At 40.3% G+C, this 17,880-nt stretch overlaps 1 protein-coding gene across 3 annotated transcripts in view; it reads right to left on the bottom strand.

Moving 5' to 3' along the window:
- Positions 1-17,880, bottom strand: part of LOC127435275 (protein bicaudal D homolog 1-like) — a 36,305-nt gene continuing 18,425 nt past the window's right edge. Inside the window, exons 2-9 of one of the 3 annotated variants that reach the window (XM_051688611.1) lie at positions 17,031-17,243; positions 16,642-16,794; positions 15,928-16,401; positions 11,716-12,831; positions 7,350-7,501; positions 7,029-7,239; positions 1,347-1,420; positions 1-559 (exon numbers count right to left, since the gene is read on the bottom strand). In XM_051688611.1, coding sequence (XP_051544571.1) covers positions 1,373-1,420; positions 7,029-7,239; positions 7,350-7,501; positions 11,716-12,831; positions 15,928-16,401; positions 16,642-16,794; positions 17,031-17,243 — 2,367 coding nt within the window. In that variant the 3' untranslated portion in view covers positions 1-559; positions 1,347-1,372. Of the gene's footprint in view, positions 560-1,346; positions 1,421-2,711; positions 7,240-7,349; positions 7,502-11,715; positions 12,832-15,927; positions 16,402-16,641; positions 16,795-17,030; positions 17,244-17,880 lie in introns of those variants that run through there. The other 2 variants (XM_051688612.1, XM_051688610.1) reach the window with 2 other exon arrangements.

Raw genomic sequence — 17,880 nt, 5'->3', positions numbered from 1 at the left:
GTTTGTGTTCTGCAGAAGAAAGAAAGTCATACGCATCTGGGATGGCATGAGTGTGAGTAAATGATGAGAGAATGATCATGTTTGGGTGAACTATCCATTTAACCCATTTTAGTAATACTAGTATCAATACTTGCAAGGTTTTATCTTCGCTTAAAACATCCGCATGCTCGCTTTACTATTTAACCTAAAAGTGTCTAAAAAGTGTCCTAAAAGCATTAAAAAAAAATAATTAAAAAAAATCAGTGATTGTATAATATAACATTCAGATGACAAAAATGTGAAACATCAACACTTTTAATAGTGTGTAAAAAAAGTGTCATGGGTTTACATAGGCATTCAGGGCCTCTTTGGCTTGTGTCCTTCTCCCCACACCATAGCGTGTCTACAGCTTACAGTGCTCTGTAAGTATCGCTTTCAGCTCAGTATCAGGGCGGTACTGGGGTTAATATAGTAGGAAATGTGAGGCACTCCTGATGTGTAAAATCCAAGCAGTGCCTCTGATTTGGAGTCGGGGAGGCAGGAACCAGTCACTATAATCCATCTGCAACAAAATCATGTTCTGACACACAGGAGAGAGAGAGAAGAAAGATCATAAAATTATACAATCTACTGAACAGGAATTGCTTCACACTTGTTTTTAACAAACTAAATTAGATGCAAATACATTGGAGGTAGAGGAGAAATGCTTTAGAATAGATACAGTATATGTACTGGTTTAAAGACAACACGAAACAGCATTCACAATTAATGTAAGTTCCATAATGTGACACACTCAGTGGCGTAACTACATGGAGTGCAGGGTGTGTAGACGCAGAAAGAAGGGGGCCAATGGCGACCGGCCGAAAGAGTACTATTGAAACGACCACGGGACCGTGGCCACTGCACACACTACCTGTCAAAATCTGAATGAGAATTTAATGAGTTGGAGTGGACAGTGAAGGAAATGGGGATTTTTTTAGAAAACACTATGTTGCCTGGGAATCTAAACCTATGAACCTGGTGTTGCTAAAGGAACTTGTCATTTAGCACATGCTTTTATCCAAAGCAACATTCAAATAAAGAAAATGTAGGCTGGGATTAGGGCAAGATTCGGATCTGATTGGATTGTGAGAAGTTATTGTCTGAAAAAGTTGATTTGTGATGACGAATAATGAAAATAAGCATTTATTCCTTCAAAATTCTGTGCACTGATGAAATGTGCAATATAAATTAAATAGGGTCAATCATATTTCATGTTGTCTTTAATTCAGGCACACAAAATGTTATTTCTATTAAAAAATTCAGAGTGAAATTGAAATCAGCACAATAAAATGTCACATAATACTTAATAATGTGTATAGGATTACCTGTGGGCTAAAGGGGCCCGGCATGTTTAGTTCATTGTAGAGTTGTGGCAATGTGGCAGGAGGCTGCTGACTATCTAGAAGAGACCGAGAGGTTAGTCCTCCCACAGCCAGGGGGCAGTACTTACATTTGGCTGCATCCCAATTCACATATTTAGGGTACACTAGGTACAAACTATCTGCTGCATACAGCTTTCACTTACCTCACTTTAGGACCATGCATAACACAACATTGTCCACAATAAAGACCGACTTAACATTGTGTCTAAGAAAGCTGAACAAAAAGATATTGCCCTTCTAAAAAAATCCAGTAAGAACTGGTAGCTGTGTTTTGGAATATGGTTTCAAGCTGGTCCATGCTGATTTAAATGGTTCACAAGCCAGACTGCCAACTGGTGGGAACCTGGCAGAGCTGGTAGATCATCTTGTTAAAGGGCCCTTCTGCAAAAAACAAGTCATACAACCCTAAGGTGGTGAAGATGGTCTACTAGCTCAGTCAAGTCCCAAACAGTCAGTATTCCAGCAAGGGGGGTATTTTTACCCTTAGGGTGGGCAATAGGTTCTCTTTTTTTTTGCCTTCTGACCAGGGACGTGGGGGTGGGGCATGGTCATTTCGCCATCCGACCGGGGTTTCTGGAGGTCAATGCCCAACTTAACCCCCACTCCTAGACCCGGCCATGGTTTATGGGAGTCAATAACCCCCCCCTTAGATTCAACTCTAGTTAAAGGGGACAATACCCCCCCAGCCTCCCCCCTTAGACTCGACCATTGTTTATCGGGGGCAATGCCCCCCAGCCCCCTCTTTGGCCCGGCCATGGTTTATGGGGGCAATGCCGCCCTAGCCCCGCATTAGACTCGACCTTACTTTATCGGGGGCAATGCCCCCCTAGCCCCCCCTTAGACTAGGCCATGGTTAAATGGAGGCAATGCCCCCCAGCCCCCCCTTAGACATGACCATAGTCAAGCAATGCCCCCCCTCAGCCCCCCTTAGGTTCGGCCATAGTTAAAGTGTGGCAATGCCCCCCCCAGCCCCCCCTTAGATTTGACCATAGTTAATAGAAGCAATGCCCCCCCCCCCCAACCCCCCTTTAGACTCGGCTATAGTTTATGGGGGGGCCTTAGATTTGACCATAGTTAATAGAAGCAATGCCTCCCCCCCCAACCACCCCCTTAGACCCGACTATGGCTACTACTGTAAAAAAAAATGTATCTGGATTTTTTAATGTTGAGCAATAATGTTGTTAAGAGCCTTAAATGTATTTAAAAGTGCAAATTAATGTAAATTAACATAGAAAAATGAAACTTTGCGACCTCTTGATGTAATGAGGACACAGACCCAGTAAATGCATTTCATTTATACCTGTTATTTACAGCATATTTGAAGAATATACAATGCGTTACTGTTCATTTAACAACAGACATATACAGTGGCTTCCTCTACCCCATGTACTGTATACACATGCATGAGACAGCAGACACCAACATTCAGTGATAACAGAATAACAGTCCGCTCTCAAACAACTCTTAAATTGTGTTGCATTTGCACAAAGTGTCTGTTTTTTACAGTAACACAGTAGAAAACACATTCATCTAGTGCAGATGGTCAATGTGTGACGCATCATTAACTTCACAGGGAGAATGAGAAAAAAAAATCAAAGAGGAAGCAGGAAGCATTTGACAGGTTCCTTTAAACTGGACATCAGTTGCAGTGATATTGCAAATGAGGACATTGCATCTGGGCTTTTAGATTTGGAGATGGCATGATCATGTGCGACTCTTTTCATGCATGTACTGTATGTGTGCATCAGACCTCAGGTAAAAGGTGCCACAGAGAGGAGGTTACACATGGTTTCTGTCCTGTGTTGAAAAACATATGTAATCTGTTACTTGCGCCCCTAAACCCTCAGATAACTGATACTTTCAAACACCTATCTGTACAAACCAGAACAAATGCCAGTCAACCATTGAATGGTCCCAGATTCAACTTCAAATCAAAATCTGTGCACTTCTCAAAGGAAAGTTAAACAACTGCATAGGTGTGGCTTTTAAAAAGTGGTACAAATTAAGCAAGAATACAACAAAAAAAATGCTTTGCATAGCTTTCTATAGATACTACCTACGTTTATTTAATACTGAGGCCTGTGTGAGCATTAATGCATATTATTTAGCAAAATGTAAAATGAAAAATGCAGATTTTTTTACTTATAAAAAAATATTTAAATGATAACTCTTATAACAGCACTGGAACATTTCACTGTAACACTTCAGTTGTCTGTGTTTGCCAAAGAATATAAATTCTATTGTTCGCAAAATTGTATTGCTGGAGCAAAAATAAATAAAATAGCTGACCATTTTGTGTCTAAATTGTCAGTTAAGTTTCAAGTATTTTAACGTATTGTTTATAGGACTTTTACATAAAAGCAATACCACCCTCGCTATTATGCTGAAAACAAGTACAACACCACTCTTGCTCGTGATTTTGCTTAAATGTATTAAGTGGAAATCAGCTTAAAATGGCATGCAGGGAAATTACAGTATGTCTGGGGTTGAGGAGTTGACACCTGTCAAATGCTTCGGGCTTTAAGAACGTTTGTGTTGGGTTTTGTAGAATCATGTTATGGCTCTAGAAGGCCAGTCAGTGTCTTTGGTGAAGTAGAATCGAAACGTAACGGGAGGACACAAACACTCTCTCGAAAAAGAGACATATTTGGAAAGAAAATACATTTAACAGAGGAACTAAGAGGATGCCAAAGATGTTTGGGCTCTTGCATATCCCTTATTAAGTGCTTTCTGGACAATTTGGCAGCAACTTATTTGGCTGCAAGCTCTGAAATGTGGTGTTTTGCCAAAATAAAAATAAAATAAAAAAGAACAGGTAGAATGTTTAAAAATGTCAGTGCAACAGGATAACATGCCAAAACAAACTGAGGGTTGAGTTGTCTTTATAAGAACATAGACAGCAGTCACGTCTGGTGATATATAAGCACTGTGTGTTACACTGTAAATCACTGCTTCAGATGTCATGTGACTAATATGTGTTATAAGTGAATGGTACATGTTATTTTCCACAAAGTATTTGGCTTAGACGGCTGTTATGAGACTTCTGACAGTGAATGATATTCCCTGAGAATTGTATACAGTCATCTAGACATTTGCATCACTTCAACATTAATGTACATTCAATGCAACATCGCTAGCACTTTCCTGTAAGCACTCATAACATTAACGAGTTCTCGGTTTTACTTAACATCTGATCCTGGATCAGGCTAATCTTTGCTGTAAAAAATAAAAATAAAATTTCACTAGAGCAGTTCACAACAGTTTTTGCACTTTCACCATTACATGGGTAGCCCATTTTTATCCACTGGATGGCACTGTGACAACATAGACATAGCCAACTTTCTCACATTTTAGGCTGTGTTCAGAATGGAATGCTAGCATACCGTTTATTGCATTCTGTAAAGTATATGAAATAGTATGCAGAATGCCAAGTATTTCAAACAGTAGTATCCTACTTGTCACATGACCACATGACCTCATCACCATTGCATATGGAGTCCGGTTATAATCTTGGAAATAAAAATGGTTATTTGGCATTTACAATACATTTTGTGTGTATTTATGTCATTTTTATAGTCACATTTTGGCAGTCTGATCAAATAATGACTCAAAATAGAGATATTAAAGGAATATTCTGGGTTCAATAAAAGGAAAAAAAAATTAAAATAAAAAAAAGGCAGCATTTGTGGCATAATGTTGAGTACCACAAAAATGAATTTCGACGTGTTCCTCCTTAAAAAAAGAAAAGAAGATAATCTGGGTTACCGTGAGGCACTTACATTTACATTTATGCATTTGGCAGATGCTTTTATCCAAAGCGACTCACAGTGCACTTATTACAGGGACAATCCCCCTGGAGCAACCTGGAGTTAAGTGCCTTGCTCAAGGACACAGTGGTGGCGGCTGTGGGGATCGAACCAACAACCTTTTGCTTACCAGTTCAGTGCTTTACAATGGAAGTGAAAGGGGCCAATCAGTAAACGTTCAAATACTCATTGTTTTAAAAGTATAGCCAAAAGACATAAACAATATGCATGTTAACAAAATTTCAGTGTGATAAAGTGGCTTACTAACCTTTTCTGTGTAAACTTATATCCAATTTGACAACTTCGTTGCCAAGACGACATAATGCCGTAAACCCTAAAACAACTGTAAAATTGATGCTCAAATAATACATGAGTTTTAACAAAAGAACTGATGTAGGTGCTTTTATTAAAATTATAAGCTTCACATTTTTGCCTTTAAACCCTCCAATAATTGTCCCCATTCACTTCCATTGTAAGTGCCTCACTGTAACTTAGATTTTTGCTAAAGAAAAGGACGGACGAGTCAAATTTTTTTTTTGTGGTAATCAACATTATGCCACAAATGCTGTTGATTAAGCTTATCTTGTATTTAATCTAAATTATTTCTTTAATTATGTGTCTATATTTATTTTTCATTTGAAACACTGGAAATTGAAGGTCAGGTCAAGCGAACTGCAATACAATATTCTTCGAAGTGTACTCTGTTGTTTATCGCACTTTTTGGCAAAGGTAGCAAATCATCCAGAAAACGTGCATACTGTAGAAATAGTAAGACAAGTATGGTAGTATGCTATTCCGAACATTTCTATAGTTACATTTCTCAAATTACACACAACCTACACTAAAGCATACAAAAACCTTTTTGTTACTGATTAACCCTTTCTTAAATATAGAAGAAATCCTTGACAATCTGAAGTTGACTCTGTATAAACAAAGTAATGATTAATACGCAGTGCGTGTTTCAGTGTTAAGTGACTGCAATAATTTCACATTTCTGCATGTGATGTTTAACAAAATCTGATTCCGTCAATGTAACGTCCTGTTGAAACTGTCTAAAGTCCCTCTGATCTGATCATCTGCAAGTCCACATGCACCAAAAATCATGTCGGACGGGTGTTTGACAGAACACAATGTCCTGAGAACTGACCAACAGTCTCGTTTGAAGAAGGCCGGGACACTTGTGCTCCAATAAATCCCTGAGTACATAAACCACCCCCCCTCATTTAAACACAGGAAACCAGTGTGTCCTCCTCTCTGCGATACCCGCCGGGCGTCAGTACCGGGGATGCTGCGAGCTGTAATTTCTAGGGTACAGTGGGGTGTAGGTGGACGATGGGGGCGTGTATCGCGAGGTGGAACGCATCAGGTGACTGGGAAGCGGGCGTGACTGGGGGGAGCTCCACATGGAAGGGCGACTGGCCAAATGTGACGAGCGGTAGGGCGAGGAAGGGGTGGAGCCCGGGGAATAGTGCGACTCACTTGCATAGCGGCGGGCCAGGATGGAGGAATGGGTAGGTAGGTGGCCGTAGTCCACACTGGAAGAGTGCGGCTTTACTACATACGCCCGGACTCCCATTGTCCACTGGGACACGCTCTGACGGTAGGGCGTGGTCAGGGGTGTCCAAGAGGACGAGGTCGAGGAGGAGGCGGGGGACAAGGGGGCTTCCAACGTGGGTGGGCTGTTGGGGGCGGATGGTTCGGTGGGCGTAAAAGCGGATGTATTCTGGGTGGTGGGCGAGGTGATGGCGGCTGCTGCCGTAAGCACCTCGGTTATTGTCATTGGGGTGTCGGGAAGGGGCGGGACGTGCGTTCCACTTACTTTAGGTGAGTGAGTCCGCAGTCTTGATGTCTTGCCCACACGGGTACGGTGAGACTGCTCATGATCAACCTCCAGGTCTTCTAGTTTCTGGGTGAGGGCGAGTTTTTGTTGGATGGCCATGCGGAGGAGAGAGTTCAACGTCTTTTTCTCATCTTCTGCTGCCGCAAGTTGTCTCTGCATCTCGTCTAACTGAGTCACATACTCATCACAGCTAATAACAGAGAACGACAAGAATTATTTTAAATTATTGGTAGCTTGTTTATCGATATAATACAGTTTCAAAGTAGCTTCCCCAACACTGTTCTGGTGTATGTTTCTCACCGTGTGGCAAACATGGCTCTGAGGGAAGAGAAGGTCGCTGCGTCCTCTTTCAAAGCTTTCAACTCGTTCCTCAGCTTCATCATGGTGTCTGTCACCATTGTCTTCTCATTCTCGTATTTACTCTTCAGGTTGGCCAGGGCCACCTCAGCCGTCTGTGAAAGATTACAGCCAACACTGTCTAAACAACAACTGATTCTGCCTGTTACAAGTCAATAAATCCCTAGTGACTAATACAGTACAGACTAGAGGTTGATAGTGGCTTTTGCAGATACCGATATCTAAGGTGGTCAAAAAGGACGATAAACGATTAATCGGTCGATAGTTTTAAAAATTTATACATAGAATGTTAAAAAACTTTATTAGCCTTTCCTTACTATGACAGTCACAGATATAGAGGCAACAAGAGTACAAAATTAATAAAATCCCAGATGCAGTTTACTGTGAAACCAAAAAAAAAACAGACAAAATTTGGAGACACGATGTATGTGCTGACGGGGCACTTTTCCATATAGTCGCATTTTCCTTTTCATTCCCTCGCTTCAATTTAGAACACTTGATTCATCTAATCAAAATAACCAAATGTGCATTGAAGGATAAAATATGGATTAATATTGTCTGTCAGTGATTGTTTTTATTTCACCTCTAAAGACCACTGTTATAGTGTAGAGCCAAGTTGTTGTAACTTTAGAATCCTCCAGTGTCGGCCATAGAGGAACATGAAGGAATAAAACTATCGGCATAGTAGGATTGCTCCGATACCAAAATTTTGGCTTCGTTATGATACCAGCCCTGGTACCTCGGTATCGATACTAACTTGATACTTAGGCAACAAATAAAAAACCCTCTATGAAATTACACAGACAATTACTTGTCTAAAAGAACTGCATAAAATCTTATAGGTTATTTTTGGTAAAAAAATAAAAAAAATAAAATAAAAAGATGCACAACAGAGCTTTACATTATTAATGAAAACATGCTGATATTCAGTACACTTGCTTATGTGATTTTGCTTACAGATAATAATACTTATAATATAGCCATTTAATATTATATCATTGTTACTATGAGTATTATTGCGACTGCTTTGAATACTACACTTTTATCCAGTAGTAATATTTTTCTGTTGTCATGTCTTCAGTTTAACGCAATCAGTTGAGCAAAGCTCTCATTTCAGCGGGACTTTTATTTTGAAAGATCTTTGAAGTTTTTCCTGTTTGTGAAGAGTTCCTTATATCAAGCTTCCCGCGATTCGTGAGCTGAAATCTCCAAGCTGCAACGGAGAAAGAGTTCATTATAGAGTTCACAGCCATTTATACACTCAACACACTGATCTGTGGCTCTGCAGGTGGATACTATTGGACACACTGCATGAAAATCAAGCATTAGTGTTGTGTTTGTGTGTGTGTTCGGGTGCATGTCTGTGTGTGTGAAGGAGATGACAGGGTAGAGAGGCGCCACTTATTCATACTGTGGCGCGCAGCGCATGTGACTGTATATTATTTCATGCAATGACATCCTTCTGCGGTTTAATGATTCTGAATGTGTCGGAAAAACCAGCAAGGAGAAATGCACATTAGGGTTGTGCTGACAGACGATGATCTCGGGGATCGACGATGGTCAGAGTGATCGCCAATAGCTGATGCCTTTAACGGTGTCAAGACGATATTTGGCTCGTTTTCCCATTATTATTATTATTATTATTATTAGGCTATTGATATTATCAAATTATATTACAAATCATTTGCCTCGCAGCACACAGACATGCGCTTGAAGAAACACACTTTATTATATTATTAAGAACAGATGACAGAAAAGCCGTCTATGCGCATATATGACACGCTGATTGTACGGAGGCATGCAGAATTTTTTTCTGCAAGAACAGTATAGTTTATGAGTGCTGTAAATGACCTCAGACATCTCAGCTCATTAATTTAATTTTCAATGCAAAATCACTAAAGCAAGAATATTCACCGATCCCTCAGCCGGGGTGTTGCTGATGTAATTGGATATTGCGATATATATATATATCGTGAAGGAGGGAACAACACATGATATATTTTCCCGGACAACGAAATACTCGACCGGTAGAGAATGCACAGATGAAGTAGGTTCTTTGCCAGAGAGATGTTGCCCTTCACAACTGTTGTAAAGCCATCTTTCAAAAAGTTGAACAACACACATTTTAATTACACTTAATTTTTTTCCAGTTTCACTTGAATTTTTTGTTAAAATAAATAAAAAATAAAGTTCAAAGTTTGAAATCAAGGTGTCTTGCTTTATTGTGTAGGCTTATCCCTAACCCTGCTTAACGAAAATTACCCCATAGTACCACCTAGTGTCCAACCAGCGGTAATACCGGTGTTTTTTTTTTTCTGCGACCAACCGACCAATCAAAACTTGGTTGACCAAGACTCTTCTCATCGACTAACGTTTGGTCGACTATTAGGGGGCACCCCTATATCGTACCATTTTAAATTTTTTGGTATCACAATATTTCGTTAGTATCAGTATACCGCGCAACCCTATGGCATAGATTACAACTATTAGCATAGATTACTGGTTAATAACATGCCGATAATGGATAGTTTCAAAAAGCAACTATCAGAACCGATTAATCTGTAAAACCGATATATCGGTTTACCAAGAGGTAGACGATATATCGGTTTCACTGATTAATCGGTGCTAATAGCTGCTTTATGGAACTATGGGTTATAGGCAAAAATCTCTAAAGATAGTTGCTGATAGTTTTTTCTTTTTATTCCTCATCAATAAACCTCATCTTGTGAAATATATACAGTATCGGTCTCTAACCTCTAGTATAGACCATGTAAGAAAGAATAAACAGATCATAACCACTGAAGGTGTTTTCAGAAAATAATGCAACATTCTGTTCTTTGTGAAGCTGATAAAGACGTTTTTACCTCACAAACAGCAGTTAAGATGGTTACACCTTGTTCAGCATGAATTATAATTGTATCTATGCTGTATAGCATGTGGATTTTGATGTATGCAATATTTTTTACCTGGTAATTGCTCTGGATTAGAAACCCCGCTTCAAGAATAATGGATAAATATCTTCTTAAATTCACAATCTAGCTGTGAACTTATTCTCTGAACTGACACAAGCAACTAAAAGGATTGTCATTGGTGTAACTAACAGCTGCTACAGTGTGTTTGGCACATAATAATGGAGGTAGTAATTACATTGCGGTCCATATAGCACAGCACTTTCTCTTTGGTATGGGATCTGTAAATCTAACGTCCATTAATCATCATAGGCCTGGAGAGGTCATACAACATGCTTTATATCAAACTGCGGGCAACAAGGCGAGAGAAATTATCCAACACATAGAACTGTCACTTTGAATCAAAGTGCATTACTCTAACTGGCTATAGATAAAGGTCTCAGACGGCATGCTACTGGTCCGCCCATCGGTCCGTTCACTGACTATCTGATGCATATTGCTCACAAAAATGGCAAATGCAAGCTGAAAATCATCAGTTTCAATCTGAGTGGAAGTTGTGATATGACAATGGGTGCTTCTGAGGAGGAACTAATAATTTATTTTTCACTTTAACGTTAACTAGAAATCCACAAGAAGAACTGTATATTGTGCTTTGTTTATGTCTGTTAAATCATCAGTTCTTACTTCTTTTGGATGGACAGAAATCCTGACCACAAAATGTATACACATTTACGGCAACTGTTTCTCCTGTTTTCTGTAAACCCATTCACAGACTATATTGTAATTTATATATATAAGTCATTTCCAGCACATCTCAAATTCTGTATTGTGTTTAATAGAGTTTTGTGGTGGAAATGAAGCTTATGGAAATTACATTTGTAACGCTTTTGAGATATAATGGCTGACTACTTCAAAGCTAACATGTTTCCAAATGTATCCATGTATCCAAAATACACACAATGAACAATATTTTCACACATTAAATAACGAAATGGTTTAGATTTATTTCACCCTTTAATTAGATTATCATAGTTTTAAACATGTAATAATGGATTTTCATAGATTAATATTTATGGTAAGGGTCTGGTAGATGGCTAAAAAAGTTGATATCAGTTCGTTTTAATATAAATCAACCCTCGAAGTTGAAGAAACGCAGGTCTAAGCGGACGGTTCTTGGCTAGAATAAGCTGCAAATTGGATGTGACTTTATTCCTATTGTCAAAAGTCTGGCTACGCAAGACTAGATGAAAGATAGCACCGCATGTGAAAGCATAGTGGTTTTAACAAGAAATGTAACACAAATCAATGTAAAGACTCCCATGGTTATGCTCCAACAGTTCAATACACTAGTCTCCATGGTGATCAATAGGATGCTGGTAATAAACAGCTGATTTGCTTACCTGCTTGTTGGCTTTGAGTACAAGGCGCAAGGTTGCGATCTGCTCTCTCTTGGTGCTCAGGAGTGATTTGAGTTTAAGAATCTCCTCCATAAAGGCCTCCTTGTCCTTGTCCATCAACGGGGCGAGCTCACTAGCAGCCGCTCTCTGGCGGGATAGCTGTAGTGAACGGTCCACTGCCTTCTGGAGATGTTTGATCTGATCGCGAATGATGGCGTTAAGGTGGTAGATGTTAGTGGGCTCACGGCGGAGGTCAGAACCCGTGGACGACTCGGGTGCTGGAGATGAAGATGACGAAGAGGAAGAGGCACTAACAATGGGTGAGCCAAGCGGCGTACGGACCGGGCTCGGCTCAACAGTGAGGGGTTCTTTGGACGGTGAGTTGGATGGGCTACGTGACTCGGACGTTGCAGCATTAATTGCAGCTAAACGACGTGCTAGCCGTGGCGTCAACAGCACCCGGTGTTCATCTTGCACCTTGAGGCCGGCGTTGGACATGCGTGTTGGGGTCCTGCCCTGTCGGTAGTAGTCCAGTGTAACACGATTGGGTGTCTCATTGTTGCACAGGCAGACATGATGGTAAAGTTGTGCTAATTCTTCGCTAAATATCGCCAGCTCGTCTTGCGCAGTACCAAGAATTCCATGGGTTTCCAATGCCGTGTTATTGGCTGCCTGCAGCTCACGTTCAAGATTCACCGCCTTTTCCCGGCCATCCCTGCAACTGCGTTCTAACTGTGCCACCTGAGTTTCCAGTGCCTGCAATTGCACCTGGCTGTGCTCTTCTGCTCGTGCTTTTGCCTCCACACACTTGTTAAATCTTTCTTTAACCTCCTTAAGCTCCGCCTTCAGTCCAACCACCTCCGTCACTGCGACCCTGTACTTACACTGCAACAACTCCAAACTGGGAGCCTCCTGATCCCCTGGGACATACGTGGTCTCCTCATCTTCATCTTCCTCTTCCACCTTGTTTTCCTTGCTGCGGTGGCGGCGGAGTTTTCGAAATCGCTCACCCAGTCGACGGGCCCTCTCGTGCTGTTCTGTAAGGGCCCCCTGTGTGTGACGGAGCAGGGCCTGTGATTCCTGCAAGCTGTTCACCAAAGATGCTTTTTCCCGCTCAACCTACAGCACATAAACAAGCCAACAAATTAATTTTCATGCTAGTTTTGCTGGCCTAGCTGACATTTAAATTTATGTATATAAAACTGAAGTGTGTAACTTTTTCTATGTTAAAATATTTTTTCTATCCCAGCTTAACATGCAGAGACAACTATAAGTAAGCATTCATTGATTAATTTTCTCAAAAACTGGGAACACTATTTCTGTGTGGCACTATAAAAATTCCTGTGTTTGCTTTGTGCGACCCACTTAGACCCGCCCCAACAATGTTACTCAGTGGCGTGAGATGGGGGTGGAATATCTGACTGTTTGAACAACAGCAGATGAAAGCCATTTTCAGAAAAAATTGGTTATTTTTGCAGTTCCATTCGGTGGCGGTAGTGTCGCAGGAATTACATACTTCTGCTTTTACCAATGCTAAAAGTTAGGGCTGCACAATTAATCGGAAAATGTATTGAGATTACGACTGATGTGATTAAATTCTTTCAGCTGCTCCTGTTAGGGGTTGCCACAGCAGACCATCTGTGACTTACATATTTGACTTGGCACAGGTTTTATGCTGGATGCCCTTCCCGATGAAGCCCCCAGTGGCTGGGGGACACTCTCTCTCTCACTCACACCTATGGGGCAATTTAGAGTCTCCAGTTCACTTTAGGACTTGTGGGGGGAAAATAGAGCACCTGGAGGAAACCCACATGAATACAGGGATAAGATGCAAACTCCACACAGAAAGGCCGAGTTGAACCAGGACTCAAACCCTGGACCTTCTTACTGTGAGGTGACATGCTAACCACTGAGCCATCTATTTACAAATTTTTTTTTATTTTTTTTATTTTTTTTTTTTGTAATGGTTGAGTACTCTAACCAATCCCAGACATGTCCATTGAGCGATGAAATGGCAATGGCGAACCATAGATGCTTAAATTAGTCTATAGTCCTATCAGTAATGAAAACCGATCCTAAAGCGTGAGGTGTAAGGGAAAGGTCCATTTGGTAGGCGTGTACCAGAGGGAAGAGGCGGTTCAGTTTTAAAGCAAGCGGCAATCCAGTGGCTAAGATAGAGATGGCTATCTAAAATAGAACTTTTTGACAATGTACCAATAAACATTTAAACACCTCTCTATACTCTCCCTCTACAATAACCGTCTTTGTAGCCTGGCAGAGAAACAAAATAAAGGTTTTTTTTCGATTTCACAGCGCAGCTAGTCCCGCCTTTTCGAGATTCGAATTGGTCAACACATGCCTACGTCAGAGTACATTGTAGCAAAAGTTGAAATGTTCTCAACTTTAGGTTGCATGACGGAGAGTCACAATCGCAAACCGTTACGTTTTCCCCCTCCGTCCTTTCCGATGCATCATCCCTGTTAAAATCTATGAATTCGCTGCATTCTCTGATGCAGTGTGAACTCTAGTAAAACTAATGTGTAGACGCCCTAAGTATGATGCCCAGATGTTTGCTTTATGTTTCACCTCTGTTCACATGAAAATTAGTGCTAAAGAAACATCACCTGACACTCGAAAAGAAGCTTTAGAACAAAGCAAAAAGCATAGTCGATAATTTCGGATTCGTTCCATGTTGTGCAATTTGCTTGCAATGTAGACGATAAATACACTGCATATGAACAACGCATTAAGTACTTAATGTAATCTTTATTGATCAATATTAGTGGAGTGGTGGTGGTGTAGTGGACTAAAGCACTGAACTGGTAAGTGGAAGATTGTTGGTTCAATCCCCACAGCCACCCCCATTGTGTCCTTGAGCAAGGCACTTAACTCCAGGTTGCTCTAGGGGTATTGTCCCTATAATCAGGGTACTTACAGGTACAACTGTAAGTTGCTTTGGATAAAAGCATCTGCCAAATGCATAAAAAATTTAAATATTAATGTTCACAAAATCAAGGAAAATAATTGACAATTATGATTTCTGTAATAATCATGCAGTCCTAATTCAAGGTATACATGCAAGCCTCCATCACAGTTCACTTTCATTGCATACAATGAAAGTGAATGGTGGCTCAGGCTAACATTCTGCCTAACATTTCCTTTTGTGCTCCACAGAACCCTCAAACCCACCATTTACTTGCCCTCAAAACTACATGAGTGTGAGTAAATGAAGACAGATTTCCATTTTTTGGTGAACCACCCCTTTACATGTACAGTATATATTCACAGATTTTCAATTCACTTTATTAAAATGAGGATGCAAAGTTCATATTGAAATGGTCAAAATTAGTTGCACTATAGAAACAATGACAAGAATATTGTTACAGGAAGGATATAAGTAGCATGGCCCATTAGTGTGTGTGTGTGTATGTGTGGTGGTCTCATATTTCATCCCACGACACTGCAGTATCCCGTTGTAAACAGAACAACGCCTAAACCAATGCTGCAGTAGTTTCGCAATCTTTCAGAATATGAGCATAAAAATGGAAAATATTAACATATAGCAATAAAGAGAGATATTAAATCAGAAAGGCAGGCCAAAATTTCTAATCAGGCATACATTAAGAAGTTCTCTTCAGGAAATATTTATCTTAAAAATATAAGTTTTGTGGATCATGTTCCTAGACTGGGCTAAAGAAGAATTATAGATAGGTGAATCTCACAAAACCTGTAAAGAACATCTCAGAGTCACCCAAATATCAAAATAAAGAAATAAGAATTTTTTTAAGAGTGTTTTGCATGAAAAAAGAGCACTATGTCTGTTTAAGTAAAAAACAATTATGAAACCTTGAATTAAATTGTTTGTTTTTATACATAGTATAATAGTATTTGTTGAACTGTCTTTAAATTGCATTGGTTTTAATTAAAAATCATTGTTTATGTATTACATTAATAAAAATGTAGTGAGAATCATACTTAATAATAATCATACTTTATAATGAGAATGACAAAAAATGTGTTCAATATTTGGCTGCAATGAGAATTACCATGAATGTTATGTTTTAAAGGAGAGTGTTTTCGAAAGTCTATCTTATTTTTTGGTGTGAAATGTGACCCGGACATGTTTTCGTGAGATGAACCGAGATATTGGCTTCAGCTGTTTACATATTCAGTATGTGGGTGTGTCTGGCACAAACCCCACCCCTTCACACTGACCTGTTGGAGTTGCTGTTTGAGTTTCTGGATCTCAGGTCCATTGAGTTCACTGAAGAGGTCAGGGGTCAAACTTTCACTCTTCCTCGAAGCCAATGTCCTGAAGTCTCCATTTAGTCTATTTAGCGTTGAACCCATCGCGCCCTGGAGCAGATGAGCATTGCATTTGCCACCATCTTCACTGCTGGGCGAGGTCGCAGCTGTCGGGGTGGCACTGCCACTAGGTGGTGCTGAGCTCAAGGCAATCAGATGGGCACAGCCTGAACTGAAGGCCCCTTCGCACACGGTAAGATGATGAACTAATTCCTTCCGGAAGGTATTCTTCAGCTCTCGCTCTCCTTTCAGAGCATCCAAGGCCTCCTCCAATTGGCTATCGGAGATGTCCTTCAAGCGCAGTGCATCTTCTAATTGGCTATTGAGCAAGGCTGTCTCCTCCTCCAGAACTTTGATTTCATGCTTCAAGCCTTCATATTCCACCTTAAAGAAGGAAGCAAGATTATATTGTTTTGATTCTGCAAATTGTAGAACACTTTTTTTTTTTTCTTAATGTTGCTGCAGTACACAGTGTGCAAGTTATTTTTATGCACTGAAAGTATGTCATCAGGGTTACAGTGAGACATTTACAATGAGGACAGTTTTTGGAGGGTTTCCACTAGGGTTTAAATAAGGGTCATGTCACATACAGCTTCGGGTACAGGTCTTATTGTGTGTATTTACCTGGTTCTGTTTGAGCGTAGACACCAGTTTCTGCAGTGAGATGTTCTCTTCTTCCAGTTCAGTGTAGTCCTGCAGAAGTCGGGCCTCTCTGAATTTATACTCTCTGATCTCCTCTCTCATCTGACTCCTCTGCAGCTCCAACATCTCATTACTCTGAGAGAAAGTATCAAAACCAAATATCAAAATAAGGGGATTATTTTATGTTAAAGAAAGATGGCACAAGCACAACATTTAATAAAAAGCAGTTTGTTAGGTTTGAAATGAAAAAACAATAGATATACTGTTCAAAATATTCTAATTGATGCTTTTAAGGCTTCATAATGCCAGTTCAACCCCTCATATTAAACACCAGATAGTTCCAGATCTTCTTGTCCGAGTCGGGTTCTGACCTCTCTGAGTTCCTGCAGTATGGCTGTGAGTCTCTCATTCTCCACCTGTGTGCAGGATGCTTGAGATCGACTATTCTTCAGTTCGGTTTGCTGCTCCAGCAGACGGCCCATATAGTATGCCTCCTTAGTGGCTGACTCTTGCAGCAGCGTCTCCTCGTTGGTCTCCCCATCTTCAGCCACCTTCCTTTGGGTGGTGTACGCCTGGCTGAAGGCCTGATGGATTGAGAGAAGTACAGTATTTCTGCTGCATCACAATCCGCATTCTATACATACTACATACACACTGTTGCCGTCAAACGTCTGCAAAATGGCAAAAAAATAACCAATCCCAAACAATTAAGACTGTGTCCCCCCAAAACAAGCCTGTAAATTGTAGCTGACACAAATTCAGTGACATCGTAATGTGAGGTGAAGTTTGCAGGATATTGGCTGTAATCTGTGAGGCGTGACTGGAATAGGTTACAATGGTGATCTTGTAGAAGACACTTAGAAAATCAATTCAGAGCATGGCCGAGGTACGCAGAATCTCGCAGTGTGTAAAATCCATTTGGAGGTGTGTAGAGGCATAAAGATTCAGAAAGGATAAGAGATGAAATAATAAACTTGAGGAGCAGTGCACCATGGGTTTACGACAAACAATTCAAAACCATAATAGGAGGGTGTATGACTGCAGTATCTCTATATTCCCTAATGAAAAAACAAGCAAATATTTAAAACCAGTCTAAGCTAGACCGGCTGACAAGTGCCCAAAACCCCTCTAAAGCCAGCAAACTAGAACAATCTGACCAGGTTGTGAGATCAGCAAACCAGTTTAGGATGGTTTAAGCTGTTTATTGTTAACATTCTAGGA

The sequence above is a fragment of the Myxocyprinus asiaticus genome, chromosome 45, assembly GCF_019703515.2.
Source record: "Myxocyprinus asiaticus isolate MX2 ecotype Aquarium Trade chromosome 45, UBuf_Myxa_2, whole genome shotgun sequence".
NCBI lineage: Eukaryota > Metazoa > Chordata > Actinopteri > Cypriniformes > Catostomidae > Myxocyprinus > Myxocyprinus asiaticus.
Note: the sequence above shows the minus strand (reverse complement) of the source record. Positions and strands in the feature narration are given on the sequence as shown.